At 40.6% G+C, this 21,127-nt stretch overlaps 1 protein-coding gene across 1 annotated transcript; it reads right to left on the bottom strand.

The window, feature by feature from the left end:
- Window positions 1-246: 246 nt before the first annotated feature.
- On the bottom strand, window positions 247-18,874 carry casc3 (casc3 exon junction complex subunit). The gene is made up of 12 exons (XM_059348737.1): window positions 18,672-18,874; window positions 17,473-17,497; window positions 17,325-17,380; window positions 13,554-13,793; window positions 11,439-11,587; window positions 10,431-10,604; window positions 8,355-9,262; window positions 7,514-7,687; window positions 4,411-4,509; window positions 4,156-4,322; window positions 3,194-3,393; window positions 247-2,080 (listed from the first exon to the last, which is right to left on the bottom strand). Exons 1-11 carry the CDS (start codon window positions 18,855-18,857, stop codon window positions 3,253-3,255), a joined length of 2,319 nt encoding a protein of 772 aa, XP_059204720.1. The 5' UTR covers window positions 18,858-18,874; the 3' UTR covers window positions 247-2,080; window positions 3,194-3,252.
- Between the last annotated feature and the right edge of the window lie 2,253 nt (window positions 18,875-21,127).

Raw genomic sequence — 21,127 nt, 5'->3', positions numbered from 1 at the left:
GAGGTACTAATTCATTATTTTGACAAAGTTTCTTATTATATTGATAGTTTCACATTTTTTCAAGATACCAAATCATTATTTCAGGACAGTTTTTTCATTATAGGAATTATAATGGTCTTTTATCTTCCACCACATTGGCAGAAGTGTGATTCTTCGGTGGTCTGTCATTTATCTGAATAATAAAATAAGGCGACATCTCTACTGACACGAGTGTGATGTGAAATAAACAGCTGGAGGATGAGGAGAAAAATACACCTTTATTTCTGCTTACTTTCATCCATGAAAATGTATTTTCGCTGCAGGACAAACAAGTGATGAAGAATTAAAGTTTTTATAAAGTGGTTTCAGTTCTCAGTGTGGCCTGTTGACGTGAAAACAAACACATTTTCAACTCATTCCTGCACTAACTAACAATAAAAAAACAGTATTAAAATTAAACATTCAAAAAGGAAAAACAATACAAATCAAACTAAAGCCACACAGCTCCTTTGTCGCTTTGTCTCCAAATTAAATCCGCCGTTAACATTCGAGGTCCCTGCCGATGCGCTCTGAATCAGATCCCACTGTTCTGTAGCACTAGTAGTTATTAGAATATGTTTACTGCTATTTTATCTCTTCAAGCTTCTATATACACATTTAGATTTTTATGTACAACAACGATCAAGCCCCCCCCCCCAGCAGCTCATCAGACCCTCCTGAGCAATTGTTCCATCCTTTACTTTCACTTTGTGCTGAAAGAAAACGCCGCCGTCAGTTTTAAAGGGACAATCCACCGATTCTAAAGTTTAATTCAACGTAGTCAAAGTATTTTGTTTTGCCAAATCATGCTGTCTCAGTCAGAGGAAGGACGCTGCCGTCCGTCTCACGTCTCCATCAGACTATTGTCTCGTATCATTCAGAGACTCAGCGTGTTGTTGGATGGTCGGAAACAAAACGCCGCCTCCATTTGGGCTAGGCAACGCCACCGGTTGGGCTGGGCAACGCCACCGGTTGGGCTGGGCAACGCCACCGGTTGGGCTGGGCAACGCCACCGGTTGGGCTGGGCACGTTTCCAGTCGGGCTGGGCGCATCAGTGAGATGAACATTTTTACTGTTTTCTGAGATTTTAATTGGCTAAAGTTGGAGCTGAACTATTTTAATATACATACAGATGGTGCATATTTTAGTCTGATTACTTTTTGCAGTAAAAAGCAGATTAATGTTGAAATAAGTCTGGATATTCATGTTTTGGTGGCATCGCCCCGCTCTAATCTGCAGAGAAACATTCTGTTCTCCCAACATTGTGTGGTTTTATGTTGTTGTTGTTTTATCGATAATAAAATATTTGAAGGGTTTGAGAAAGTGAGATGAACATTTTTCACCGTTTTCTGACATTTTATGGAGCCCAGCTGCAGCAGAACATTTATCAATCTGTGGTTTGCAATGAAGGCAGAGGTCTGTGGAAGCCAAAACATCCAAACAAACAAAGCAGCAGCTGGAACGTGACACTTACGTGGAGGTTTTCAGGAAGCACCGGGTCTGCTGCGATCAAATTATATACACAACCAAACATCCAAACTCTGCTCTCAATAGCTTCTCTCTTCTTTCATTCATCTTGTTAGAACTTTCTGCAGTAACTACGATGAAAAATGACACGAGCTAACCTCCCGTTTCCTAGAAGAACTAACCTGGAGCTGCAGCACAGTGTGGAGAAACCGCCGATCCCGACAAGAAACGGAACAAAAACCGAAAATACTTTGACAGAGAGTTCGATAAATGCTTCTAAAGGGTTTGAACTCGTCGGTTCCACAGGCAGACAAAGAAACGGTTTTGTTGTTTTTACATTTACAGCTTCGTTGTTGCTCAAAGACACGTTGGTGGGATCAAACCCGCGACTGCAGAGGTACACAACAGTCCGCCCAACTGCTACAGGGTTGACGGCAAAGCAAGAAGGAGATGTTCCACCAGTGATGCTGTGGGTCACCTGCAGAGTCCATCCACCTGTCCACCGGTCCACCTGTCCGTCGTCCACCTGTCCCTCCCAGCTGGAGAACATTGGTTGTTGAGGACCGCAGCTCCTCAGCGACCCTCCCATCCCGTCCTACAAACACCAACAAGAGTTTCCAGCTGATCCAAAAGGGTTTTTTTTTATAACTAAATGACCAAAACTATTTTCTAAAACATAAAAATAAATTAAAGTTAAAAAGAAACTGAATGAATAAAATCATAAAAGGTCTAAACAGAGTTTTTCCACTTAATGACATTTTCCTAAAAAAATATAAAATTAAAGTAAAAAATAAAATAAAATAAAATCATTGAGGTCTAAATATATATATTTTAAAATATAAAAAATAAATTCAAGACCTAAAAAAACTTTTTTAAAAAAAAGAGAAACCTTGAACTTCTTGAAGAAATTGAGAACAGTTATAAAAATAAATTAACATGAAAAAATCTGTTTTAATGTTTGTGACGACAACTTTGTGTTTTTCACTAAATTAAATTTTTCTAAAAATATAATAAATTAAAGTCAAAAACGTAATAACGAAAAAAAAATTATACAGAAAATCTTCTTGAAAAGTTTTTCCACTTAATGACATTTTTCTAAAAATACAAAAATAAATTCAAGACCTAAGCAACCTCTAAAAATAAATAAACAAAATTACCTAAAATAATCTTTTAAAATATGAAAATAAATTCAAATAAAAGGAATCAAATTTCTTCTGAATGAATAGAGAAATTAATGAAAGGAAAATTGTTTAAAAAAATAAACTTTTTTAAATTTCAAAAATAAATTAAAGACCTTTGAGAATAAAACTGTAAGGAATTAAACTTCTCAAAAAATATAGAAATTATTGAAAGACGTCAATTTAAAAAAAAAAAAAAACAGTAAAAAAAAAAAACAATCCAAAAAAAAAACAACCTAAAAATATTCTACAAATTTGCTGTTTTATTTTTATCTTTGTTACTTTTTTATAAAAAATAAATCAAAGATAAAAAAGCCTTAAACATTTAAAACTTTAAAAAATAAATAATGAAATACCTAAAAAAAAATGAAATACCTAACAAAATGAATTGAACTATAAAAATAAAATCAAGACCTCAGAAATATACATAAATAAATAAATAAAAAAATCAAACAAACTAAGAAACCAAACTTCTTATAAATAATTTATAGAAATTAATTATAAAACAACAAACAGAAGCTTAGGTTCACCTGTGGTTGGGAGACGGCGTGAGGCGGAGCGTGGCGGCTGGGAGGGCGAGGGGGCGGGGTCACTCGGAGGCGAAGTGCAGCTCTGGCGGGGGGGGCTTGATGGTGACGGGCTGGGACGTGCGGCGCGGCGGCGAGGGTTTGGGCTGCGCCTGCTGCTGCATCGTGTCATAGTACGTCACGCCGCCGTACGTCACCTGAGACTGAGACACACACTTTAGTCATCAGCCACTTCCTGTTTACTCCTGAAACCAACTTCCTTTTTACTCCTGAAACCAACTTCCTGTTTATTATTCTACTACCATTTTACTTTGTTTTATTGCCATCAACGCTTTGAGCTACACTCCATGTATGAAAGGAGCTACATGAATGTTTATAATTATGATTATTAAATACATAACCACAAATTAAATAAATAACTACAAAATAAATTAACTACTACAAAATAAAGGACTACAAATTAAATAATAAATAAATAACTATAAAAAAATAAAATAAATTACTACAAAAAAATAAATAACTACAAGATAAATTACCACAAAATATCTATAAAATAAATAGACAACTACAAAATGAATAAATATCTACAAAATAAATGAATGACTACAAATTAAATAATATAAAAGACAAAATTAGTATCAAGGTTTATATATCGCCAACAACATAAAAAATATGTGTATGAAATCAATAAATATGGACTTGATTTTCCCTGAAATAGACATTTAATTTCGATCATTTCGAACGATAACGATATTGTCTTATATATATTAGCTCTTTTTTTCCTTTCATGGCCATAGTTATTTATGCATTTAATATTGGCTTAAATAAACCTATAAAGTTCTCTTATATCTTATATAATATCTTATATCAAACAGGATATATATCTCTATATATATTAAATTAATTAAAACTAATAAATTGTGTCTGTTCTGAAACAATGGTTCCTAACTGAGCAGTGTTCTCACCTGGGGGCTCGGGTACATGGTCGGGTAGGGGAAGGTCATGACCCCGGGCGGAGGGTAGAAAGGCGGCGGCAGCAGCTGCTGCGGTTGCCCCGGCGACAGAGAAACAGGTGGGCCTCCGTAGAGTGCGGGGTTAGCGATGGGACCGCCTGATTGGTGGGGATGGAGACCTGAGGAGAGACACGAGGACACGAGATGAGTGAGAAGTCAAAAACCAACAAGTTTAAAAAAATAAGAGGGGCGGGACTCTGCACTGACCGGGGTGGGGCAGGTGCATCTCAGGCTGGACCAGCATGCCCTGCGGCGGGATGGGGGCGGGGCCTTCCCCGTGGGCATAGATTGGTCCCTGATAAGACACTGAGGGACAAACACAGGACATGTTAAAAACATACAAACATTCACTGGAAAACAGAGAGGAGATGACAGAAGAGGCCCTTTACACAGAGTAGAGGGGAGAGGACAGGAGACATGACAATACTTCAATATGTACAATATGTGGAGAAAAATTATTCTGGAAATTTTGTTTATTTTTTGGTAATTTTGTGTCTTTTTTGGTAATTTTGTGTTTTGTTTTACAGCATTTGTGATATATAAATTACATTTTATTTTTTTTAAATTAGACTTGTTTTTTTTCTCTTAGGATTTCTATCATAACTGATTCCATAGAGCTGCAATAGTTACAGCAAGCGAAGCTGCTTGTTGGGGTTTCGAGGGTTAAATATGAGCAGTACAATCTGCACAAAGTTTTTAATTTTTGATTTTAAAAGATGTTTGAGCCAATTTAAGGGTAAATATTGGACAAAACCAGCGCTGCAAGCCACATACACATCCACTGTAACACAGTGGACCTTTGCTGCCCTCTGCTGGTGAACAGGGTGAAGTGCTGCTCTCTGTTGCTGTGAAGATTTTTGTTTGCACTAGTTTGTATTTTATTCCACAAAGTCCTAAAAACACCAGAATATACTGTCGTAAAAATATTTTTAAAAATTGTTAATTTGTAGAAAAAACTGAATTTAGCTTGTCATGAAAATGTAAAAAAGAAAAATGTAATTTCACCAAAGTTTTTTTAATAAAAGGCCAAGTATGTCATTAAAAAAAATCTACAAAAAAAGTAAAAATAAATAATTTTATTTAAATAATTTATTTTTTATTTATTAATTTTAAAAAGACAAAAATATTGCTTTCTATTTATCCTTTTTCATCTCATGTTTCAGAGTAAAAACATAAAATTGTTTGTTTTGTTGCCGTGAAGCAGTTTGTGACTTTTATTTTGACTTTTATTTTTGAAAAGACCTGTAACATTTAATATCATATTATTATTTGAGATGAGTTTTCTCCAAAGTGTAAATCAGAGAAAAAGTTGTAAAAACAACATAATGGCCCTCATTTATCAAGCGAGCGTAGAAACGAGCGCAGATTCGAGTGTATATTTCGTCTTACGACAGGGTCCACGTGTGATTTATCAAACGTTCGTATCTCGCCAATCACAGCGTAAGAATGGTCGGCTGTTGATAAATGTGGCGGCTCGAAACATGCGTAATTTAAATACCACGCCCTAATATATACCCGATTCAGAAGACTCGCCTTCAGAGTTTACGACACCGAAGGGTGCAATACGGCCAAAAGGAGGATTTTTTCACCCTCTAAAGTCAGCTTTATTAGCAAAGTGCACCATTACAATTAACAATAGGGGCAATATAGACATATTACAGAAGTACACAGCGACGGAGGTTTATGAAATAAAAGTACTTAAAGCTATAAACTCAAACAAGTTCACTGAATATTTTACATTTGGAGCACAGACTTAAAAGTTTTAATTCAAAAAGAAGAGGAATTTCTCAGTCAGAAAGTGAAACGCTGACGTCCAACAGCTGCAACACAACAAACTAGTTTTGTTTGGTAGCATAAAAAGTGAAAAAGAAGGAAATCAGTGGTGCTGTCAGCAGAGTAGTGGACTATTAAACTCCCAGCGAGGTTTGAGTAATTACATAATGATATATAAAGCCTAATAATCTATATAATATCCAAATATTGCTATTATTAAGATGGAGATATATTATTCACCTCTTTACATTTACTAAGAATAATGTCCTAGTCAGAGGAGCGTGTGGCAGCGCTGATTGGAAATGTTTCTGTTTGGGCAGCACCGGTGGTGAAGGAGAGGCTGACGCTCCGGTGTCGGAGCTGGATAACAGTAAATAGCAGAAGACAACAACATTTTATAGTCTCGGCTGGTATTCTGGTTAAAGAATTTCACGATCGCAGGGTGTATTTATTTTTTAATGATAAATTATGTTGTCTAAACATGTTTTGCTTTGTCACCATTAAAAATCAAAACACCACAGAGTTTTATCAGCTCCAGGCATCGATACAATAGTCTAAGATCAATTCTCCGACTCAGATGTGTGGACTTCACGCTGACTCAAATTTGCGTACACGAGCTGAGAGCACACGTGAGATCTGATCGTACCCTCCGCTCACGTCCAAATTGATAAATGCTGAGGCTTGCGTAGAAATCATCTTACGCCCACTTTACGCTCACTTTCTGACGTACGCTCGTTTGATAAATGAGGGCCAATATATACAGTCATAAAAACTGAACAAATAATCAAAATCAAATTAATCAAATCAAAGAGATACAAAAGATCCTTTGCTCCTACAGCCGCCAGGCTGTCTCATTCTTCCAGAGTTACCAGACTAACTGAATTTACCCTTAGGGATAAATTAAGACTTTGATTTTTTTTGATTGAATGTCACAAAGGATGGATCGTTTGATTACTGATATTAGTGCTGCACCATTACGGACAAAACATACAACAAAAAACACTGATAAAACTAATATTCATTGCTATTATTCATTAATTTCAGGGACAAAAAATATTGTTGTTGCATTAAGATAACACTGGTCCTGATTCAGAGCATCTCCAACAGGCAGGGTGAAATAAAACTTTGACGCTGTGCATCAAACTGATTTCAATGTCTCTTACAATCAAAATATCAAGAAAAACTCATTAGTTGGGAAAAAGCGGTGTAGCTAATCAAAAAGGGCAGGACTTTATGAAATATTGTTATGTAGAACTGTTCAGTGATGGACCATCATCATGCATGACAAGTTTGAGGCAGATTGGACAATTGCGGTGAAGTTTTACAGTCTGATGTTTCATCCCAAAACGCCATATGATAGTGTGACGGTCTGCAATGCTTTTAATAACTTTTGATGTGAAAAGTTGCATGGAAATTTTAATAAATATTTTAATAAATATATATATATATATATATATTTATTAAAACAATATTGTGGTTATTTGACTGATGTTGTCTCTCATAAACATTGCAGTTAAAAGGTGTGTTTTTATCTTACTGGGCTCGTAGTAGTGTCCCTCCATCACGCCCAGGTGCATGGGTGGGGCCGGCTCAGGAACTGCCCTCTGCCGCTGTGACGAGTATCGTTTGGCCCGGTTGGCGCCGACGCCCATCTCCTCCATTGCGGGGAACTGAGGCGGAGCACCGGGGATGTGCATAGTGCTGGGAAGACCTGAAGACACGGAGACAGGTTCACCTTGCTGCTCACAACCAGCAGTACTACTACAAGTACCAACAGGACTACTTCTACTACAAGTAGCAGCAGAGCTTCTACAAGTACCAGCGGTAATACTACTATTACTACTACTACTACTACTACAAGTACTAGCAGTACTACTACTACTACTACAGCAAGTACCAGCAGCATTACTACAAGTACCAGCAGAGCTTCTACAAGTACCAGCAGTACTACTACAAGTACCAACAGTACTACTACAAGTACCAGCAGGACTACTTGCAATACCAGCAGTGCTTCTATTAGTACCAGCAGTACTACTACAAGTACCAATGGTACTACTACAAGTACCAACAGAGCTTCTACAAGTACCAGCAGGACTACTAACAATACCAGCAGTGCTTCTATTAGTACCAGCAGTACTACTACAAGTACCAGCAGAGCTTCTACAAGTACCAGCAGTACTACTAACAATACCAGCAGTGCTTCTATTAGTACCAGCAGTACAACTACTACAAGTACAGGCAGAGTTTGTAGTGTTACCAGTGAGTATCAGTATTTAGTAGTTAGTTTAGTAGTAGTAGTAGTTTATTTCAGATGCATCAACGTGTGCGTGAATGCAGTACCGGCTCAGGCTCAGTAACTGCAGTATTTCAGGACTCACCTCTCATCTCAGACCGGATGAAAGGCGTCTGGCTCCAGCTCTGTCTCGCCAGACTGAGTCGAGCCACTTCCGGGTCCAGCTCCGTGACCCCGCCCCCTCCACCCGCCTGGCTCGGCCCGTCGCCTGCTCCCGTCCAGCTCTTCCCTGCCACGCTGCCAGGGGAGGTGGCGTTCCCTCCGGCGCCAGACTCCTCCACGGACGGCTGTTTGCTGCCCAGGTCGGCGGGCCGGGAGCGAGTCCTGCGAGCCAGGGAGTAAGATTTGCGCTCCACAGGCCGCTCGGCGGGGGGAGAAGTTTCCCGATTGGTCGCTGATGGCTGCAGGGAGGGTTCTGAGGCGGAGGAGGAGACGGTTGGTCCCGGCGCTGACCTGTCGGCGCTCCCTCTCTGCTCCTGCTGCCGTCGTGGCGATGCAGACTGGTACCCGCCCGGCTGTGGCGACGGCGCCGTCGTTGCAGCACTCAGGTCCTGCTCCCTGACGCCTCCCTGGCTGACTGTAATGTCCTCAACGACCACAGAGGGCGCCCTTCCCCCACCGCCACCGCGGCCTCCCCTGCCAACAACACCCCTGTCTCCTGTGGGCTCGGACTGAACTTTAGGGCCCGCTCGGTCTCTGGGGTGCACATGGGGTGCATTTGATTCGTTATTCCTGTACTGGGACTGTGGCGACGGGTGCGTCTGACTGTGGTGAGGCGGTCTGCTGCGGGAGGGAGGCGGTCTGGAGGGATTGCTGCCACGCTGAGCGGAGGACAGCGGCAGGGAGGAGGGGGACGTGGAAGAGGGGTGGTTGGATGAAGGTGGAGCTCCTCCACGGTTCAGACCTCCTCCTCCTCCTCCTCCACTCTGCCAGGACCGGACGGGGCGCTCTCCGTCCCTCCACCGCTTGTCTCTGCTGGGAGACATACTCTGTCTGCAGGGACACGGAGACATTCAAATCAAGCAGCTCAAACAAGATTCACACCAGACTTTGGACAGAGAACTTTTTAAATTGACAGCGTGAACGTCTGCACGGTCAAACATGAACAGTGAAGAAAAAATAATCTAAATGAAATCCTTGAACCCTCTGAACCCAGACGAGCTGTTTCAGGGAGGTTTTTAAAAAAACAAAACATTCTCCTCTGTGTAACTGTATTTCACTGCAACATATAAAATCGATATAAGCAGGCGTGTGTCCACTGTGTACTTTCTGAGTTATTTTTGGAAAGCGGTTGAGTTTTTTGGCTCCGCCCACTAGTTAGTTTCCCTCTGCCTGTTTCCATACAGGTACTTTAGTAACGGCTAACCAACGGAGTTACGACTATTCAGATGCTCTAGACACTCGTCTCTTTTAGACTATTCAGGCCCTTTTGAGACTCTTCGTCTATGTTTAGACTATTCAGATCCTCTAGAGACTCTTTGTCTCTATATTTAGACTATTCAGACCCCTATAGAGACTCTTTTCTGGTGTTATTGGAGACTTTTGCTACTCTTCTTAACGAGTAGCAGGCGCCATCCCAAAGCACCCACGGCCCAGTCCTCCTGTAGCAATCAGAACAGGAGCTGTTAACCCCATCACCGTCCAGTCTGCACATGAATCACGCCTCAACCGTATCCAATCAGCGTCGACTAATAACTAGACTAAAGTACCAACCCGAGACAGGTGCTTTCTGAGCTGCTAACCGGTAAAGATGGCCGGATCCTCTCTCTCAATCCACACCTATAGCTCACGAGAGGAAAAAGTACCTGATGGAAAGGCGCCTATACTATAAGTCCTGCAGCTCTATGGAACCAGCACAATCATGGCTAGAAGTGGGACCAACTCAAACATGTCTTGAATATCATGATTTATATAGATTTTATACATTGCAGTAAAATACAGGGACAGGGAGGAAATGTTAGGAGTGAAAAAAGCCCCTGAAGCTGTTTGTTGTTTGTTCAGAGAGTTAAATATGTTTGAATAATAATAAATAGTTCATGTTTTACTCTATGCAGCCTGGAACACAGTGACAGACAGAAGTGCGTCTGTGTGTCTCACAGAAGACCAAAAAAACTTGAAGTAATAAAGTAAACTTGTTACGGTGAGTAACGGCGGCGCTCACCTCGGCCTGCGCTGCCGGTACTGTCGCTCCCCGGAGCCCCCACCGTTCCTGATGTCGTAGCCGTAGATGGCAATGAGCTCCTCGCGGCTCTTTGGCGCCTGCTCCTCCTCCCGGAACCGGTCATGCTCCCAGCGGCCCTCGTCCTTCCACAACTTCCTGTTCCGACCTTTAGGTCTGAGAGGACGCAGACAGGGAGATCACAGCCACATCCGACTCTCGAACAATACATTATTAAAAATAATAATAACTAGAAAATTTCTTAAGAAACTTCATTAGATTGCAATTTGAACTGTTTTCAAAATGGAAAGGAGGAGGAAGTCATGTAACACAATAAAGGTGTTGATTTGTATGTTTGTCCGTGTTTGTGTCTGTCTGAAGCTAGTGTAAAACTCGTCAGTTTGTGTGAAAAAATGATCAGTTATTGTAAACTGTTGTTTTTTTTGAGCGATCAAAAGAAACTGGTACTTCTTTCCTCCAGAAATTTTCCTGCCTCTTTAACATGGCGGTCTGTGAGGCTGTGGGTGTGTGTTGGTGGCGCATCTGTACGCCAAACTATAACTGACAGCTTTAGCAGTCCAATGTTAATGAGAAGATGAATTTTCCTACGTTTCTATGTATAAATTATTTCTGTCGAGTGGCATCTGCGGCCTCGAGCGCAGTTTCCTTTTTGACACATTTTTCTCTCCCTCTGCACTCTAGCGATGATGTCATCCACTCTAGCCTCTCCATAGGGTAACATTGGTGGGATTTCTTGGCGTGTTTTTGCCGAGTTATTTGAAAACTGTTCGCTGAAACCCTTAGAAAAGTCATAGCACACGTCATGGCCGAGCCGGTCGATTTGATACCTTTTTAGTGTATGTGCGACCAAAACTCTGGGAGGAGTAGTTGACCGAAACACGGAAGAAACGGAAGAATAAATAAGATTAAGCCTGATGAATACTATATAGTGTGCTCTTTCAAGCACACTCAATAATAATAATAATAATAATAATGAGGGATGAAACAGACCTCTCCTCCTCCTGAGCATGTCCTCTGACGTCATGCTCGAAGAACAGACCCTTCCTCGGGATGTAGGCCGGGTTTTTCCTGTCCTCGTCATCGTCGAGCTTCTGACCAGGTTTTCCTCCCGCCTTCGTCTCAGGGTCGTCTGTCGACTCCTACGTGTGTGTTTGCGCGCGCAACCGTTAGAAAACAACACAAGGATTGCAGAAATAGTTCAACTATAACTCTGACTGCAGATGCACAGACGAGTGTTTTGTGGACAACACTGAACCCTCTGAACAACGACATCTTTTCACATGTTAGTCTCTGTGCCCTTGTGTTTCACTGCAACATATGAAATCTATATAAATCAATAAGTCCTGCAGTTCTATGGAATCAGCACAATCAGAACAACTCTGACACGTCTTTGGGGAGAAAACTGGTTTATGGTAATTTTGTGTCTTTTCTGTCATTCTAACTGTGTTATTCTGCACATATTGTACGTATTGAGGTATTGTCATGTTTTTCAGCCTCTCCTGTCCTCCCCTCTCTGCTTAGTGTAAACAGATTTTCAGTGAATATTCGTCACATGACCGTTGGTCTCAGCAGATTCAATTATGTCTTCACAGTGTCTCTGAGGAGCAGAATTTAATGTTTTTAACAGGATCTGGTTCGTGCAAACGCATTATTTTAAAGGACACATGTAGAACTAGAAAATTTCTGAAGACATGTTGAGTGTGCTTGACTCTGGCCCATGACTCTCAGCCATACGTTATTTACACTGCCGAGTAGTTTACAGTATATTATCTCTACCGTTGCTGAGGTATGTGACAGATCGAGCTTTCAACATGTCTGTCTGTCTGGCGACCACCATTCAAAGCAGAGCAATCAACTTGCTCCTGTGACATTTGACGTTCTTCCTGAACGTCTACATACTTGTTTTGTGAAGAAAAATGAATAAATTGTTTTTAAGAGCGATCAGAAGAAATTGGTACCTCTGCCTTCCTCCAGAAATTTTCCCTCCTTTTTAACATTGTCTATGAGGCTGTGGGTGCGTGCTGGTGGATCATCGGTGCGTCCTACGGCAAACTATAACTCTGAAAGCTTTAGCAGACCAATGTGAGTGAGAAGACCAATTTTCCTACGTTTCTATAAATTATTTCTGTAGAGTGGCATCTGCGGCCTCGAGCGCAGTTTCCACATTTATTTTTTGACAATTTTCTCTCCCTTTGCATTCTAGCGATGATGTCATCCACTCTAGCCTCTCCGTAGGGTAGAATTGGGGGGATTTTTTGCCGTGTTTTTACCGAATAATTTGAAAACGTTTGCTGAAACCCTTAGAAAAGTCATAGCACACTTGTCATGGCCGAGCCAGTCGATTTGATACCTTTGGCCGCCACGATTAAATTAACCTGATCTTCTGCGATATTTTCATTTTAATCAGTAGTCCACCAACCACCAGGGGGCGAACATATAGTTAAGGTTTCATGTAGCTGCCTAACTAAATAACGAGTGAGCGTGAAGCAGGATGTGACGCAGTACTCAACGCCACAACATGCGCCATTAGTAAAAGCCGGCGAAGCAGTGTTGCCATCTATGCAACTTTGTTGCTATATTTAGCGACTTTTCAGACCCCCTTAGCGACTACCTTTCAAAAGTTGTGACAATTCCAGCGACTTTTTCTGGTGTTATTGGAGACTCGTCCTTACTCTTCTTAACGGGCCCCCGTGGCAAGTCAAAGCGGTTCGGGGATGTTAACCCCTTAGCATCCAGTCTGCAAATTACTAATAGGCTAACAGTTGGCTCTGTAGCAGTACAGTGTGTATGTGCTGCTGCTGGAGGAGGTGTTTACTTAGTGATCTCTGTTTACAACAAGCACCGGACACTCTGTGCACATACTAAATACTGTTCCTATTGTTTGTTAAAAAGTGCAATAAAAATACAGATGTTTTCCCTAACACGATGAATAATCGTGATTAATAATCGTGATTACAATATTGATCAAAATAATTGTTATCATTTTGGCCATAATTGTGCAGCCCTAATGGTAAGGTTCAGAGGGTTTAACAAACAATCCATCACTAGTCATTACGTTTCATGACATATTGTAAATATAAAGTCCCGGCTGTGGTTGAGTCTCACCTGTCCATCACCGCTCTGTCTCTCTCCGGCGAGGTTTCCTTTCTCCTCAGCTTTGCTCTCCTCTTTACTCTCTCCTTCTTCTCCTTCTTCTCCTCCCTCTCCCTCCTCCTCCTCCTCCTCCTCCTTCTTCTTCTCCCCCTCTACCTGTGTTGGGTGGTCGGCTGCGGGGGGTTTGGGCTCGCTGGCAGCTGCTGGAGCCTCTTCGTCGCTGAAATGCTCTGCCTCCTCCTCCTCCACTCCCTGAGGGAACGCAGGGACACAGAATTATCATTATCTGACACTTATTTATTTTTAAATGACACAATTTATTGAATTTATTAAATAACTTGGGATTGTTTTTTTGCCCAAATGTTACATATTATGTTGCTTGGTTAGTCATTATTATTAACATTTATTTCTTAGAGGGAAATACTGAAAATGGGAAACAGGTTTTATTCAGTTTCAAGGCAGCGCTAGTCAGGGTGTTGAGTTCTCACCCTTTAGAGTTTTAATTTATTCTCCTTTTTTTAAAAACTATATATATATATATATATATATATAAATTCTTGAAAAGTGAATTTGCAGACGTATTCATAGATTTATTTTAGTTTTTAGTTGATTGTTGGGCTGCAGTCCAATATCAACTGTTGGGTTGATAAGGGGAAATCTCCATGAATCTATAAGTCCTGCAGCTCTGTGGAATCAGCACAATCAGAACAACTCAAACATGTCTCTGTGCTGAATAAGACAGTTTGAATGACAGAAAAAAAAGTGAATTAAAAGTGAATTTCTCTGACTGTAAAAATTCTAAAAAAAAATTGAATTTATATATAAAACACTGGGTGTCACAAATGAAAAAGTGTGTAAAATAGACACAAAATGACAAAAAGACACTAAATTACTAGTAAATGCCATTTTAAGCTTTGTTTGTGTCACTTCTTCTAACGGAAACATTCCTAACTGACGATCCATTCAGGAACCTTCGCTGAAGTCTGATTTTTGACGAGTTTTTAAAGAGATCATAGTTTTCAAAGCTGCCGGTGGGTTTTCGGGGACATTTCTGCATAATAGCAACAAAAATAACAAACAACATTATCCTTAATTAGTTTTATGCATCATTTCTCCCTGTGTTTTTTTTCAGCAGGATTTACATCATTTGAGGGAATTATATCCTTTTAATTGAAAATTATGTTAAAACGATTTCTTTCTTTAGTGTGTAATACATTTTTTGTTGGCCAGGACATCTTGAAACACAACATTACTTCAGAAAGTATTTAGACGTATTGGCCCTCATTTATCAAACGAGCGTAAGTCAGAAAGTGAGCGTAAAGTGGGCGTAAGATGCTTTCTACGCAAGCCTCGGCATTTATCAATTTGGACGTGAGCGGAGGGTACGATCAGATCTCACATCTGCTCTCAGCTCGTGTACGCAAATTTGAGTCAGCATGAAGTCCACACGTCTGAGTCGGAGATTAGATCTTAGACTATTGTATCGATGCCTGGAGCTGATAAAACTCTGTGGTGTTTTGATTTTTAATGGTGACAAAGCAAAACATGTTTAGACAACATAATTTATCATTGAAACATAATCCAAAAATAAATACACCCTGCGATCGTGAAATTCTTTAACCAGAATACCAGCCGAGACTATAAAATGTTGTTGTCTTCTGCTATTTACTGTCATCCAGCTCCGACACCGGAGCGTCAGCCTCTCCTTCACCACCGGTGCTGCCCAAACAGAAACATTTCCAATCATCGCTACCAGACGCTCCTCTGACCAGGACATCATTCTTAGTAAATGTAAAGAGGTGAATAATATATCTCCATCTTAATAATAGCAATATTTGGATATTATATCGATTATTAGGCTTTATATATCATTATGTAATTACTCAAACCTCGCTGGGAGTTTAATAGTCCACTACTCTGCTGACAGCACCACTGATTTCCTTCTTTTTCACTTTTTATGCTACCAAACAAAACTAGTTTGTTGTGTTGCAGCTGTTGGACGTCAGCGTTTCACTTTCTGACTGAGAAATTCCTCTTCTTTTTGAATTAAAACTTTTAAGTCTGTGCTCCAAATGTAAAATATTCAGTGAACTTGTTTGAGTTTATAACTTTAAGTACTTTTATTTCATAAACCTCCGTCGCTGTGTACTTCTGTAATATGTCTATATTGCCCCTATTGTTAATTGTAATGGTGCACTTTGCTAATAAAGCTGACTTTAGAGGGTGAAAAATCCTCTTTTTGGCCGCATTGCGCCCTTCGGTGTCGTAAACTCTGAAGGCGAGCCATCTGAATCGGGTATATATCAGGGCGTCTATCTATCTCTCTATATATATATATATAAATCAAAATATAAACTTAAAAGACCCCCCCCCCCCAAAATAGTAATCAGCGCATCCAAAATTGCACAAGAGGACAGAAACAAGTGCAACAGAACAAACTTGTTTTGTTTGGCAGCATAAAAAGTGAAAAGGAAGGAAATGAGTGGTGCCGTCAGCAGGGTAGCAGTGGACCATCCAACCAATTTAATTTATACATTTTGATATATAAACTCTAATAGCCTATATAACATGCAAATATGATTATTATGATGGAGAGATTATCTACTTCTTGACATTTAGTAGAATTCTGTCCTAGTCAGAGGAGTGTGTGGCAGCGCTGATTGGAAATGTTTCAATTCGGGCAGCACCGGTGGTGAAGGAGACGCTGATGCTCCGGGGTCCGAGCCGGACAACATTTAATAGCAGAAGACAACAACATCTAATAGCCTCGGGTGGTATTCTGGTTGAAGAACTTCACGGTCGCTGGGTGTATTTATTCTTCTAACATGCTTTGGCTTGTCACCATTAAAAACAAAACACAGCAGTTTTATCAGCTCCAGGCATCAATACACCGGTCTAAGATCAATTCTCCGACATCATTCTCCATAAAGGGGTCCTGGCGGTGCCGAAAGACCCTCTCCAGTCGTGCATGCACGTAAATGTCTTCTAGTAAAGCCAGATCTGCCATTGTTGAAATTTGATGACTGTCAAAGCTCTTTTTTAAATAGCTGACTAATAAGCATCTGACCTATCACACTGCAAATCAGTTAGCCCACTCATTACAACACCATGTTATTAACTAGTTGTAATTATGTCCCAATTTCTTAAATTACCATTTTAATTGTGTAGCCTATACAGGTTTGCATATATAGTCGATGTAAATTTGAACATTACATTAGATATATTAAATGCAACATACAATTTGGAAGATATTTTTGAGATTATACCATACACGACTATTGTCATGGCTGCGAGGTCAATGTGTTGAGACGGCAGTTCGATGCCAATTTTTACAATTTTAATTAACTGCTTCTAATTAATATCACTTTTATTCATTTTTTCGCTAGCTTTTGAGTTTAATATGAATCATAAAACTACTTTAATCAACGTTCTGAACCCCTTTTTTGTACAATAAATTACTACGAGTTTCCAACAGGGTGCGTCTGGAACGAATCTCGAAAACGCCACCTCCGTTTATCCGCTTCAGGCATCGCCTTCTGATGCCAATACATTAGTCTAATAACAATTTCCCGACTCAGACATGTTGATTTCACGCTGACTCAAATTTGCGTAGACGAGCGCAGACGAGACGTCAGATCTGATTGTACCCTCCGCTCACGTCCAGACTGATAAATGCCGAGCCTTGTAGAAATGATCGTAGGGCCACTTTACATTCACTTTCTGACATACGCTGGTTTGATAAATGAGGGCCAGTGAAACCAGTTGTTGCAGGGTGTTTTTTACCTCTGAGTGGGAGCCGTTTTCCTCTGGATCAGCACTGTCGTAGTCAGAGAGAACAGCTGGGAAGAACACACACAAACACATTGTTAAAGTTGCTTACCTTACGACACGCAAGAATGTACCGTTCACATCTGACGAATCAAGGTCTTACCTTCTCCGACACCATCTTCACTCTCCTGCAAAGACATCAAACAGGAAACGTTAAAGCACAACAAGACTTTGCTTAGTACAATAAACTAAATGCTCCAAACGCCTGAACAGCGGTTTTCACAGCTTTGATTCTTACGCTGGAGTCTTTGAAACGAAGGAAATTCAGATGAAAAGCTGAGGTCGGTCCTGGTTGCTTAGGAACCAGGGTTTTCCCTATGACCACCAGGCTTTTACTACTATATTATACATAATATTTATCATACACATGTAGAATTTTTAAAACACATACATGTCATTTTTTTAATGCCTGTATGGATTGAAAAATATGTGTGTGTGTATATATATATATATATATATATATATATATATATATATATATATACATACACACACACATAAATAATTATTATTTTTTATCACATATATTTATATTAAAATATGTGTAAAAATGTCGAGAAGTGACTCAGTGAAATTTAAAATATTATATAAATGCAAAAAATGTATTAAAGGGGGCTTTAACTCTGTTATACAGTATGTATGTTCATTTAAATAAATGGTTTCAATAAAACTACTTGTCATATTTAGCTTTGACTGAACATTTGCTCTCACCTTGCGATAAAAAAAATATCAGGAAATATATTGTAAATCGATATTCAGCCTAAATATATCGGGATATGACTTTTGGTCCATATCGCCCAGCCCTACCGCTAACAAACCGTCCGGGGCTCGTTTTACCGGCGCCGTGCCGCGCCAACCACCCGTAAGGTGTTACGGGTGAACTGGTCACCACAGAAAATGTGTTCCAACTGGCGCCCTTTCGTCTCACAACAGGAGGCAGCAACTTCGCCAACGGTTACCGTTAAAAACAAATGAAATGCGGCGGAATTAGAAGACGATAACGTTTTAAAACTCAAGAATCGACGGTTAACTTGTGTAACGGTACTTTGCTCCAGGCTGCCGCCGCCGGCCGGAGGAGCACCGAGCGGCTCCGGGCGGACGGTCCGAGAGAGCGACTGGCTCCCGGAGGAGCCGCCGGCCCGGGGGAGCGCTGGACGGCAGCGGGGTATGGCCCTGCCCGCGGCCGGGGGACGGAGCCTTCAGTCCAGGGGGAGCGAGGGACGGCAGCGGGGTGTGTCGCTGCCCGCGGCCGGGGCTCGGAGCCCTCAGCCCGGGGAGCTAACAGGGGCTAACGCTACTCACACACTCGGACTCCACGTCGATCTTCGGCTCGGCCCGGGTCGCTGTCACCTCCGGCGGGTCGGGATCTCGCAGCCGGCCCTTTGTGGCCGGTGAGCCGGACCTCCCGCTGTCCGAGCCGGAGCCGGACTCGTCGTCGTCCTCGCTGTCCTGGGACGCGCGCCTCCTCCTTCGCCGCCGGTCCGCCATCTTAGGTCTCTAATGGTTGGAACCGGAAGGAAGCGAGGGATTGTGGGTATGCGACTTCTTCTTCTCTGCGGTTTGATGTCGTCATCACACTTTACCTTTCACACGCTGCTGCCACCTGCTGGAAGGTTAGAGCATAGACGGCATTATTAGGGCCACGGGGAAATATCTCGACCACTGGCCCCTACAGCAAAAGTAGGGACCAGTGTTCGGGGCAAAGCCTCGGGATCGGTGTGCTATTACTTTTCTCTACGGAATACAAATTTAACTGCCCACAATTTTGCATTGAAGTGAATGGGACGGCTGGAAAAAAATGAGCGAAAAAGAACAATAATTGGAGATTTTCAAATGTCTACTTCTCCGGCATAATTTCACGAGAGACTCCATTTAAACTTTAAACAGTAGACACAAGTCTTGTGTATCGGTGTATTTATCCACGTTTCGATAGGTCATATATTTTTTTATCAATCATATCATTTTTGGAGAAATTCTGAGATTATAATTGGTATGTATTGCATGGAATGTTCTTGTCAGAGTGTGTGATGTCATCGCTTAGAGTGTAGAGGGAGAGAAAAAACTGTCAAAAAATACATTTGAAAACTGCGTTCCAGGCCGCAAATTCCACTCTACAGAAATAATTTATACATAGAAATGTAAGAAAATTTGTCTTTTCACTCACAGTCCTCTGGTAAAGCTGTCAGAGTTATAGTTTGGGCCTGGGACGCACAGATGTGCCACCAACACGCACCAACAGCCTCATTGACTCCCATATTAAAAATGCAGGAAGTTTTTCGGATCGCTCTTACAAAGCTATTTCTTCATTTTTCTTCACAAAAAACATATGTAGCTGTTCAGGAGGAACAGGACACTCAAAGTGAAGTCGGATCAATGATAGTTATTATGGTTTTGCCAAAAATGCTCTCTGTTCGAGGCCAGAAATTTCAGTCCGTCCACCTCTGGCTGCTGTCACTGTGCCAGAAGATTCCACAGCTGTTAATTTCCGTTGATTGCTCTGCTCTGATTGGTCGACTGCAAAGCCTTTGATCCGCACGCACACACGCATGCACGCGTAAGCGCGCACACTCTTCCAGATACACATGCTTCACACGCGCGCCTAAGCGCGCACACTCCTCCAGATACACACACACACACACACACACACACAGGTAACTTTATGTGATTTTAGTTACACATACATAAACACACACATTTTGAGGTTGAAAGGGCATAGGTTGCTGTATAAATAAATAAATACTTGAAAAGGAATGCTTGTTGTCATATATATATATATATATATATATATATATATATATATATATATATATATATATATATATATATATATATATATATATATATATAAGAAATGGAAGGAGTATGGCACTTGTTTAAATCTGCCTAGAGCTGGCCGCCCTCACAATCTGTGTGACCGGACTAATACTTTCCAATGATCTTTTCTCTGAGTTGCTAGGAGTTTTCTTTTGTCTTCATATTGCAATTGTAGCAGGAATAGTAATGAACCAGAGACTGGTCCTCCTGGACACAGATGTTTTTATATTACGATCACTAAATGGTGATCTCCATCACTAACTGTGACACTGCTGGCATCAACTAGCTGGAACTTTGTTGAATTAGGTCAGTTACTTTAAAGGGGATGAATACTTATGCAGTCATTTATTTTACTTTATATCTTTTTAATTAATTGACATTATTTTGTAAAAATCTGTTTTTACTTTGATATTAAAGAGGGTTTAAAAAAAAAAAAAAAACTTTAAAAAGGCAAAATTATTTTGACCATGATTTCATGTGTAAAAGAAACAAAAAGGTGAGACATCCAAAGGTTTTTAAAAAACAACAACATCCATATATGTAATTTAAAAAACAAAGAGTCATAATGCAGAAGGATAGTTTTAGCGGTTTGGTTAAATACAGACGTAGCAAGTTTGGGCCCTTCTGGAAAAGTCCTCCAACTGAATAAAATCAACTAACTACTAAACAGGAACTTAAGAGATTGAATCAAACCAAACGTGCAATCATGAGTTATCATACTACCTTGTTTCTAATACTCCAGTTACATACTGTCATTGTTTGACATATTTCTGTATTGTATTGTGTTATACTGTAGTGCTTGCTGAAGCATTGTACTCACCTCTTTAGGTCAGTAATATGTAATAACCTGTTCAGGGACTACAGACGTACATTAGCTGATTAGTCAACTCTGGCACATTAACATTGTGATGAATGCTGAAATGTTGGTTAACCCTTTTCATTCT

This window comes from Centropristis striata, chromosome 13 (genome assembly GCF_030273125.1).
Source record: "Centropristis striata isolate RG_2023a ecotype Rhode Island chromosome 13, C.striata_1.0, whole genome shotgun sequence".
NCBI lineage: Eukaryota > Metazoa > Chordata > Actinopteri > Perciformes > Serranidae > Centropristis > Centropristis striata.
Note: the sequence above shows the minus strand (reverse complement) of the source record. Positions and strands in the feature narration are given on the sequence as shown.